The sequence below is a fragment of the Anser brachyrhynchus genome (genome assembly GCF_964034855.1).
Source record: "Anser brachyrhynchus genome assembly, chromosome: 7".
NCBI lineage: Eukaryota > Metazoa > Chordata > Aves > Anseriformes > Anatidae > Anser > Anser brachyrhynchus.
Window position 1 is genome coordinate 33941142 of NC_137701.1, and position 11417 is coordinate 33952558.

Consider the following 11417-nt stretch of genomic DNA (forward strand, 5'->3'; position numbering starts at 1 on the left):
GCATTTATTAGGGAGAGACCTTAGGTTACGAGTGACTCATGAGCAGCATACCTGAAAGCCACCCCTATTTAAATGTCTAAGGCTAACAAAATCCAAGGTCAGGCACTCTGATGTTAATAACGTCTAAACTTGTAGTCCTAGTCAATTTTATTTCTATTTGTAAAATCCCTCTCAGATATTTAATGCTGACATGTCCTTTAGCACAGAACGGAGTTAGCTTTGCTTTGAATACATTTTCCTCAAAGTCAGAGAGGCAAACAGCCTTGGATATTATCTTTGCATAATGAAAGCAGTTTGTGTTGGCAAAAGCAGAATGCTCTCTTTTTCCTCGCTGCTTCCTTCGAGACTTTTATATTAAATCATTTTTAACAAGCATTTTAACAGTGCCTCTGTGTTACACCACACCCACACAACACCAACCTATACAGATTTCTTTTTAATTTATATTTAATTTGCTCTCTGAGCACTTTCTATAGAGTCTGACTCCTCCATGTAGGATGTCCAAGTAAAAGGAAACAATACCCCACGTCCGGAAGTCATCACAACTGATTCCTTACACTGTAAATTACTTTTTATGAGAGGGAGATTAACTTGGCCACTTTGTACACCCTTTGTCCAAAATAAGCTGAACACCACGCAGACGTACTGAAAGAAAAGAATAGATTAGTATACTTAATATTTGACAGCTGAAACAAAAGGGGACCAATTTAATCAACAAAGACACAATTTCCCAGCAAACGAAACCTCGCGCTGGGGATGCCAGTGACCAACACACCGCAGCAGCAGGCTCACGGATATGGGATTGACAAAACTTTCGAGCCGTGATCCAGATGGAGCCACAGTGTGCATAAACCTGAGTGAACTTGATGGTTTTTCCCAAGCAAACGCAATGCATTGGCTAAAAGTGTAAAGAGTTACTCCAGATTAAAAGAGAGAAGATCACTTCTGCTTGCTATTGGCACTACAGCTGTACCTGAGAGCTGCAGCCCTGAACAGACAGCTGTGTGCTGTCACCCCAGCTGCACCGGTGATTTCTCAGCAGAGGGCAAGATGAGCCCAAAGGGACTGGCAAACCATGGAGGGGAGACCAGGAGCCCTGCTGGCAGCTCACGCTTCCCACCTGCCCAGTACTGGCCACCTCTTCAGCAGGTGGATGAGCGCTTTCTGAAAAGGATACGCTTGTATAAAATTACCAGTTTACATACATACCTTGTCACACCGCACTTCTATTAAAAGATGACTTCAAATTAGAAAGAGTTGCTTGTAGAAAAATGTGCCCTACTAAGCTGGGGCTGAAAATCTATCACTGAATTTTGGTGTAATAAAAGATCTCATTAAGCAAGTCACGTTGCGAGAGTTCTTGCAGACGATAAACGGCACGAGAAATCTAAGGCAAGTCACGACAGAAAAGCGGATATTGAAAAATTGATGAGATACTGCATCAACTAAATTATTAAAATTTGGATTCATTCACTGACAGCAGGGCGCAATCAAAATAGAGTGGACAGCCTCCTGCCTGCATCTTGTTCTCTACAGACTGATCACGACATAACACATCCAGCACACAGCTGCAGACACTCGCAGTGACCACAAGAGAGCTATGCAGAGAAAAACAATATCTAGATTTACCTAGTTTTTCCACATCTAGGCTTAAAAATGCAAAGTCACGCTCAGGTCAAAGAGAAGAGGGAGAGAAAAAAAGACTGACATTGTGACCTACAGAAAGCCAGTGGATGAAACAATGAACTTGTTCAACTTGGATATAATCCTCCTTGGCAACTCATTCCTTTGCAGAAGGTTAAGGCAACATCAGCAGTAGCACTTGGAAAGGACAGATGCTTCATTTTGATGGTTAAAATAACCCTGATATGGGCACTTCTAAGCCTGCATTCAAACTGGTATTTTTAAGGATCTACCCAAGGATCTATTAGATCTGCACACCTACATATATTTTAGTTCAACAATTAAAAAAATGAAGTTGTAAACATTCCTTTTTCTAAGCAAAGCAGGAAGGAGGTCAGGATTTCATTGGGAACCAACTAAGACCTTAGTTATTTTACCTTCAGATTTATGGTTTTCTCCTTAAAGTCTTTAAATGAAGAACGCCCAAAATTAAAAAGAAGTTTTGTTGGAAATCAAAGCCTTTTTGCATTTTTTTCAAAGAAAGTCAGCAATGATGAAACATTGAAACTTTTACACTGCATGAACTAAACGAGAAACTGCAGCTGGTCTTGTGCCTGTGAAATAATACAGAAGATGGATTGCTACTCAGGAACTAGTACAGCACTTCTGAATTCACGGAATCTGTATTTTCAACTAATTCAGATGCTCAAACATGCATCACACTCATTCAATCAACATCCTTTCTGGGCAAAGCATTCACACCAGGTAATAATAAGCAACCAAGAAGGGAGCAGAGAGCCTGCTCTGTGCCACCCACACCTTCCCCAAAGCCGCCGCCACCGCCAGGGCCGTGCTCTGCTCTCAATTGCTGCGCGAGCTTCCCACGCACGCCCGACCAGGAGCTGTGCTGTACATAAAAGGGGGCTCATTTATCAGCAGCTTCACAGATCCTGCCCATGGATGCAAGCAGTTTTGTCCTCTGCTCAGAAACGTATTCCTTCCCCCCTCCCATTTTGTTTTTTTTTTTTTTAAATATCAAGCTTAAGTGGGAAGCAGGGCAAGGAAAGCAAAAAGAAGGACCAAAAGGTGTCACGAATCTTGAATGGCTTCTGACAGGCCTTCAAATAACATGTAAACTGACTCCTATAATGGCATTCCTACAGAGAGAGAGGAATATACAGCCATCTGTGTGTGTAAAGGAATATATAGATTGTAATGGACATAACGTGTGTTTATAGCGTTACAACATGGACTGTGATGTACTAGAATTACTTAAGAAACCTGGTCAATCATAGGTCCACAGAACCTTTTCTCAATTATTGAAGACACATATTTTTAAGCCACAAAACTCAATCTAGCACAACACCTTTTTTCATGTCAAGGATGAAGCATTTCCTCCTCCGTCCCTGACCACTCATTTACTGGCAAGCAAAAGATATTCTGAAAATCCTGGAAGAATGTTTTTCCATATTCCATTAAGGAATGATTTCATTCATGCTTTCCGTTCTGAAAAATTACTTCTCGGATAACACAAAATAGAGAAAATTCATCCCAATACCAACAGTTTTCACGAAGACTAGAACCCATGAACAATCACAACAAGACATCTGATGGAAACGTTAACTGTTAGAAAATCACAGTGCTGAAACAATTCATACTCCGTAGAAGCTAGGATTTGAAAATCTGTGGAAATAGCCCACACCCCAAACGTTAGGAAAGAAAAATCTTCTCAAGGCCCAGCATAAAATAAACTTTAAAGAAACTTATGTTAAGTAACTAAGAGAACTACAAAAATTGCAGATCAAACAAAATACAGGCTGTTACTTCCCCTTACATTGGTTTTCTAGCACTTGATTGCTTGTCTCATGTATGTTTGCTGTCTACTGAAGATTAGATTCTCATGGACCTCATGCTCCTTTACACTACCAGGCCAAAACCCAAAAGAGAAACAGAACAACACAATCCTGTTACAACTTTTCACACTCAACCTATAAATACTTTTGTCTACTTAAGACCATGAAGGTTTACAAGCGTTGCACAAAGATTAACTAGCAGTAGGATTCGTTGAGAAGTTCCCCCCAAAGCTTGCTCTGCTGCACGCACCAGACAAGCCACAGCCCCAGCATCTCTGAGGTTTCATACACTGAAGCCTTCCTCCATTTTTGGCAAAACTGGTTACAGAAACTCCCCAGGAAACTCCCAAGGAGACAACTGATTCCAAAGAAAAGTTTGCAGCTTTAAAACAAGACTTGGAAATCCTGAGCAGCCTCAGCTTTCCCAGCTCTCAGCTGAGAGGCTCTAGGGACACTCGCGCTCCCACCACAAACAGCACAGCTTTCTCAAGTCTGATCCAAAACCTTTAATTCTCCCCTAGTATTCAGGAAAAAAAAATAAAGGAAGAAAAAAACACGCACCTATTTTTGTAACCTGTGTAAGGGAAATAAAAAAGGTGCCTAGCTTGGCATGTAAAAGGAGATACCAAAAAATCAACAGGGGAGACCAACCTTTTTTCCTTCACAATCATGTAAGCCAATTCACCCAGAGGGATCACAATCATCCGTGACCCTACTGATGCAAGAGAATTCGGGGTTCACTAGAACAAAGCTTCTCGCTGATGACAGTCAAGTATTGGTTGGTAACAGATCCACCTGGGAGCCACAGAAAACTGCATGAAAGCCTGTAACAATGTAAAGTTGAAGTATGGAAAACACAAACACTTTTCTTCAAATCATTTTCCTTGCTAAAATTAAGTTGGAACTTAGTTCATTTGGAACTGCAGCAGGTTACACAGCCACTTACTTCAGCTCAACTGAAGAGCCATTAATTTGAACACTTGCAATTATCTGCCATCCCGAATGAGCTAATTCGGTGTTGTGCAAGTTCATACTAAGAAAAAAAACACGTTCACAACGATTACAGAAATACAGCTAAAATCTAGATGTCAACCTAATCAAGCTAAATTCTGAAGTGGCGTAGGAAGAGCTTTTAATCGTGACTTTCAGGCTGTTCTATGTTCACCCATAGAAGAGAACAGCAAGAACTATTCAAATACCCAAAAGACACACAGTAAGAGACTCCAGCCTACTGAGATTAAAAAATGACTAAGAGGCTTTTTCTTTCTTTGGTGCGTTGTTCATATACCTGAAATAAATAATATGGACTTATTTCCTTTTTGTATTTTAAAATGCACATAGTCCTTATACCCCCCTCAATATGAAGTATCATTCACAGAACGCATACAGAGTCAGTGAATGTCATAAAAATCTACCAGTGTTTGAAGGATGTGAAAAGAACAGCACGCAGGTACTACCTCACGGCTCTGAAGAGGAGAGAAAGGGGTTCACATTAGCCAAGTTAAATTCCATTCAACATTACCATGGACAACTACTTCCTGACACTAGCACCTACAATATTGTTTTACAGATTTCCCAACGAAGCAGCAATATACTTAAAACTAAGCCAGACAACACTATCGATTACAGAAAGAAAGAATCCTGGTTTTAACAGCTGTGCTAAACTGACTGAGCTCTTCAGATATTTCATTTCCACATCTGTAACCTCATTATGTAATAAAGAAACTGCTTCAAATAAGTAGTTTTTTTTTTTTTTTAACTGCAATTAGGTATTTTACCTGCTCTTACTAGGCCCTCATTACCCTATTTTCTAGATAGCAGGTTTGGTCAAGCAAAGAACGCACAAGAACTTCTGAGGAATGCATCACTCAAAATAAGAAGTGTAATTCTGGAAGAATTTTTGCTGCACCCATAATCTGATTGCCATGTCACTGACTTCACCCATTTGCCAGCTCCTGCTACACGACATATACTTGGACTATCCCTAAAGCATTTGACTAACTGTTAAAACATCAAACGACAGGTATTACATGATCTTCCTAACCTCTTCTGTGCTTTGTTCCCTTTATGCTTTAAAAGCGGTTCTTAAAATGCGCCTAAGCTGTGCAGGCGGGTGCTGAAAAGCACAACTCAGCCACCTCATCCATCTCCCCCCCCCCATCCTTCTCCTTCCCCTTGATGCGAGCTGGCCAAAATACACACGTACACCACTCAGGTCAACAAACTGAACCCAGCTGAATCTGTAGCTACATGCATAAAACATGGAGGAAGACACCCTTGATATCTCTTCTACATCTGCCCTTTTGCTGATTAAGGTTATTAATTTACAGTCCAAGGACTGTCTCTTCCCTGTAAAAAAACTTGGATAACTTTTCAAGTATTTGCACTTTTCAGGTATTGCCTGTTCTAAACAAGACAGCTTCTTTCAACCTTACTGTATTGGTTATGCTTTCTAAATCTCTTTTCCTGCTTTCAATGGCTCTAACTTGTCTCGTTCACCAAATTAAAGCAAGCACACAGTAACGTAGCTGAAACCTCAGCTGGTCTGCACAGAGCACAAGACTTACATCATTTGTGTGCAGTGATCTTGCTTATACACAGAAAACGTGATGGGGTTTGCATTAAAAAAAAAAAAGTTGTGTGATTATGCTATCACATCCCATCCCACTAGAGCACCTGTTTCCTAATTGTCTCAGGCATTAGATTTTTCCTTTATTAATTCACTACTTCACACCTTTATCTACTTAAATCAATGAAATCCAACAAGCCGAACTCTCTGGTGTGCTTTCAACACTAAACATCTTTGCCCACAGTTTTATGGAGCAGAACGTCAGGGAAGAAAGAAGAACCTCGCTCTATCAAGTGCTTAAGAAACAGAAGTGAGAGCAGAACTGTTTGGGTTGTTTTCAAATAAACACGGACTGACAAAATACTACCTTAGAGAGTTCTACAATGACTGGAAAAAAGGATAAGTAAATAAAACAGGCAGAAGATTTGGTCAGCATCATACAAAAGAATGCTAGAGTATGCCCTGTGCAATTAAGTTAGTTAATGGTGTACTTATGTACCGATCCTCTCCAGGAAGATTTGTTTTTAACTCTAAGGTCCCTCAGTATACCTCTCCCATTAAAAAGACAACATGGTTTCTTACACAGCTATATTCTAGCATGCTGTTTCTGCTTGGCATCACTGAAAGCTCTGAGCGAATCTCTTGACTCCAGTGCTCACGACCTGTATTTTGCAAGCCTAGAAAGACAGAATTACTAAAATGGGACTACCTGTAATGCACAAGCACGCAAGATGGAAAGAAGCTTCTACCGGCATGTGGCAGAGTGCATTACAAATCTTGGCTCTGGAAGATAAATAGTGCATACAGACATCATGTTACACTCTTGTATATTTCCATTACTCGCAACTACACACTCTCAGTCCTGCTGTGCTCACCTTCCTTCCATCCCACTGAATTCAAGGTTTTAATTCTTGCTCTAACTACAGGTATGACTTGAACATCTGTACGTTTAACATTTGTATGGAACAGACATACATGCCTGCTCTTCTTACAAACCGATTTGTTAACATCCTACACCAAATGGATTAGCTTGAAGGGAAGACAGGGATGTGCTTTCAAAAAGCAAGTGCCTGGATTTCAAATGAACACGCCCTTTCAGAAGGGTAGTGTAAATATCCATACCTACACTGCATTCACTAAGAAACTTCTTCCACTATTTTCAGGAAGATGGATGAGAAGCGAAACAGAAAGATAAGCCTAGAAACTCGCAGTGGTAGCTGAAGAGCAAGAGCTTTGAACAGACACTACTGTTTCTCATCACAGTAAAACCCCAATGCATAGCAGCTAAAATAAAACACTCCATCTTTAAAACCATATGCAGGGAGCAGCTCGCAGAGCGGTTTTCACTTCCTGAGTGCTCTGCTGTAAGCGGCACAGCGTGACCCTTCCCACAGTCACCTCCGAGGCTTTGCTACCGAGGTCTCCAGAGACACCAAAAGCCGTGCCACGGCGGAAAAGGAGGCTGAATCCCAAGGGCTTTCTCCCGAAAACAGGTTTTAGGCTATATATCACTGGCAATTCATCCTCTTCACCTCCTGGCTGCTGCTAGATAAAAAGAAGAGTTTCTAAAACGGATTTGGTTCAGGTTTGACACTGAAAACTGCCTTATAAGGTATAAAAGCCTGAAAGCAGGAAGAGGCTTTGACAAAACTAAGGAAGTTCCTCTGCGCTTGCTCACTAGCGGGGGAGGCTTTTTTTTTTTTTTTATCCCCTTCCACAGAGAGAAGTAACAGAGAATAAATGACCCAGACAGCGGCGACAATAACGGGGGGGCCCCCGAGTTAAAGCTACCGAGGGGGGACGGCTGCAGGCAGGGCCCTGAGCCCAGGCTGCCCCTCCAGGAGGGCTCGGGGCTGCTGCCCGGCTCCTGCCCGGCTCCTGCCGGCACAGCGCGGCCAGGCAGGGCCGGCGGAGGCCTCCCCGCTGCCGGGCACCGGGAGGGAACCGCGGGTGGATATGCTCCCCGGCCCGGCCCGGCCCGGCTCAGCTCAGCCCAGTCCAGCCCTGCCCAGCCCAGCCCAGCCCAGCCCAGCCCGGCCCCGCATCCCCGGCGCCCCCCGCGGCAGCAGGGGGGGAACGCGCCCGCCTCCCCCCCGAGCTGTCAGCAGCCGCCCGCTCACCCCGTGCCGCAGTCCACCACGCAGGCGGGAAGCCGCCCGGCCATGCTCCTCGGTAGCGGCGGTGCTGGGGACGGCGGCAGCCCTGGGCGCGCTCCGGCTCGGCTCGGCTCGGCTCGGCTCCGGGGGGCGAGGGCACTTCCGCAGGGCGGCCGCGCCTCCTCCTCCTCCTCCTCCTCCTCCTCCTCCCCGCCCGGCCCGGCGAGCCCAAGATGGCCGACCCGCCCCTCCCTCCTCCCGCGGCGGCGGCGGCGGGCGCGACAACCGCAGCCCTCCCGCTCCGACGTCCGATCTCGCGGCCTCGCCGTTGCGCGGCGAGGAGAAGTGGAGCGGGCGGGAGGTGTTTTTATTTTATTTTATTTTATTTCTCTTTTTTTAAATATATATATATATATATTTTTTTTTTATACAGTCACCCGGCCCCCTGCCGTCTGAAGGTTCTCCTGAAAGGACAGCATAAGGCCTCCTGTCGAGTCCCCAGCGGAAATAGTATTTTAACACCGAAACCCTGACAAAAGGCAGCATGGTGTTAAAAATGATGAGGGGATGGCTTCCTGCAGGCACTGCCACTGAGGGCCATGGGTGGCTGTCCCTGCAGCAGCACAGACAGACTTCTCCAGGAAAACCGCCACCAAAGGGCAAATACAGAAGTCGATGCTACTTGTTCTGCTTTTGGTGTTTCCAGAGGCGCGACAGAAGATACTAGGTGGCTGCCTGCAACCCTGTTAGCACGCAAACCTCTCCCTTGGGAAGGTACCAGACGCCTCTCACCCTGCAGCCTGCTTCCCCTCTGCCATCTTGAAGCCCTCAAGCGTCTTCTCAGCCACAGACGTCCATAGGAGTGTTGACCTGAGGTCTCATTCCTGCTCTGCTGCCCACCTTTAAGACCTCTGTGCTATAATCTCACGTAATCAGAGCCAGAAGCATAGATTCTGCCCCAGATATTTGTCCCAGAAAAAAATCCAGTGGGATCAATGGTGTCCATTGCTTCTTGGGTTTGACCATAACCCCTTTGCCTGGGACACTGCAGCTTTGAACAGGCCAGGAGGCCATTTCTGATTTAGGATAATAAATTGCTCACAGTTCCCTATATGAGAGGCACCATGCTGCTATTTTCTGCTGAGCATAACTATAGTATGTGGCTTATTAGCCTTACCCCTCCCAGACTTTCATACACAGCAACATTGGAAGCCATGCTCTTCCCATTTCTGTTACCCTCTCTTTCCTGTAGCAAAAGCACATAAACCTTCAAATAAGAACAGGTCATGCCCTTGCCCACAACAGAGCAAATGAGATGACAGAAAAGAGATGAATAGGTAAATCAAATCAATGTACACTCGAACTACAAGACTAACAAGTAGCTGTCAGCTGGAAATGACGATAAGTAATGAGGGTTGGCTGTGCAGCTCACCCTACTCCCACACTCCTTTTGAAGAATTTTTCATCCCAAAAGGGGCAAGGATGCACCCTGTTGGGGTTTTGGCTTTCAGATGGAAAAAAATAAAACTGTTCAAGGGGTCACTATTTTCCTTCTCTTCCCACCTTTCACAGTCCTTCAGGCTTTGAAGAAGACTGCTGTGTCTACCAGATCTGGCCCAATTCTTGCCCCATGGTATACTGTAGCCACACATTTTTTGTTTGCTGTCAAAGTATTTTAATATTTTTGCTATTCTTGTATTGTGGCTTTCAGGTATTTTTAGCTTGCTGCTACAGCCGTGGCAACGTGGAGATGTGGGTTTGATGTTGTAATCTGATGTCGCAACCAAGACATATTTCGTTGCCCATCCAGAGGAGTAGTGTCAGGGCTCAGAGTGCACTAATTGACCTTAATGGCATTAATCTGCCTCACCTGGAGACTCTACCCCACACTCCCTGCCCTGAGCACAGGAGCCACATTGAAGCCCTGGGCTCTTAGCCCTTGTTTGAGTTATGGTGCAATGTGTGTGGTTCCAGTCTGACTTCCTGGCCCAGTCTTGGGCCTACTTCATCCCTACAGACCTCCCTGTTGGTCACCGGGCTGTGTCTGATGTTGTTTTCCATTATTGTCACCGTTTCCTGGTTTGCAGTCTGATCTTCTGGATTGACTTTGGACCTGTTTCACCCTGTCTCGTGAACTTGTCTGATGATGTGGACTCTTGTTTCAACCTGGTCACTATCTTTGGTTCTGCCCATCTCGCCTCACTTAGGTGCTGCAGGACGTGCTCTGGCTGTTACTGCACCTGGCTGCGTGTCCCTCAGGGAAATCACCAACCCTCAATGCATTCTTTCAGTGGTCTTGCTTCCTTGTCCAAGCATTGGTACTTCTCACTTTGATGAGTTATCTTTGAATAAGGACAGCCTTGTTTCTTGAGTTGGCTCTATTGTAGGGTTAGACAAAGGTCAGGGCCAGTGCAAAGGGAAGGGCTAAATACATGCCCTTCAGGTTGAGATTGGAGGGCACAAAAACATCCCTTCATGTAGCAGCTAGACCAGTTCAGTTGTGAAGTCAAGCTACCATCTGGCTTCTGTGGGCTGCTAGAGTTTCCTGAGGAACACAGGCAAGGAATGGAGATACTCAGAACATTAACATTTTTATTTTAATATCAAAGTAAATTATGAATAGAACATAATGAGTCAGTTTGCAGATAATGAAAGGGATTTCTGAAGAATATTCTGTCGGCTGTGAGCTATCCTCTGCTAGAATGTGAAAGATGAATATCTGACATTTTCAGAGAAAGTGCAAATAGTCCCTTTCGAATGCATATGCCCATGTATGTTTACCTAAGTACATATTTATCTAAAATAAACACAGCCAGTATATAAAGTACCATGTGGACTTTTCACTTTCTTCTTGGTTTTATCACCTGGTATTCAGGGTTATACATGCACTAATACAACTGCTACATCTGACAGCTGGAGCCCTGGAGTGAGAGAGCAGCTGAGTGCTCCAGTTGCAGGAGTTCACGTAACCCCAAAAAGGAGAATGAGACAAGGGCCAAAAAGATGTGACAAGTAGAAAGCATAGAGATGGTAGTTCTTGTCTTTGTTGTACAGCTTGAGAGCAAGGCACAGAAGGGATGAGCACTGCCTAGTTAGCATGCCTAGCTGTAGTTTTGGTTTTGGACCGTGTAATTGTTAGTGTGCCATGGCTGACTATAATTTATTACCTAATATTTCCAAATGATACTCTAGCTAAACTTTGATAGTAAAGTCAGAAGACAGAGGTAGTAGAACTGCTCTAAAAGTATGCTGATGACTTTTTTCTGACAGAAGAAC

At 44.2% G+C, this 11417-nt stretch overlaps 1 protein-coding gene and 1 long non-coding RNA gene across 2 annotated transcripts in view; one reads left to right on the forward strand and one right to left on the reverse strand.

Moving 5' to 3' along the window:
* ACTR3 (actin related protein 3) overlaps positions 1 to 8399 on the reverse strand; it is a 29888-nt gene extending 21489 nt beyond the window's left edge. Inside the window, exon 1 of the mRNA XM_080599355.1 lies at positions 8166 to 8399. Within this exon, the coding sequence (XP_080455481.1) occupies positions 8166 to 8209 (44 nt within the window). The 5' untranslated portion in view covers positions 8210 to 8399. The remainder of the gene's footprint in view (positions 1 to 8165) is intronic.
* A 21-nt stretch (positions 8400 to 8420) lies between these two features.
* Positions 8421 to 9184, forward strand: LOC308197968. The gene is made up of 2 exons (XR_013953485.1): positions 8421 to 8502; positions 8575 to 9184. It is a non-coding gene; the product is annotated as an uncharacterized lncRNA (long non-coding RNA).
* Positions 9185 to 11417: the final 2233 nt, after the last annotated feature.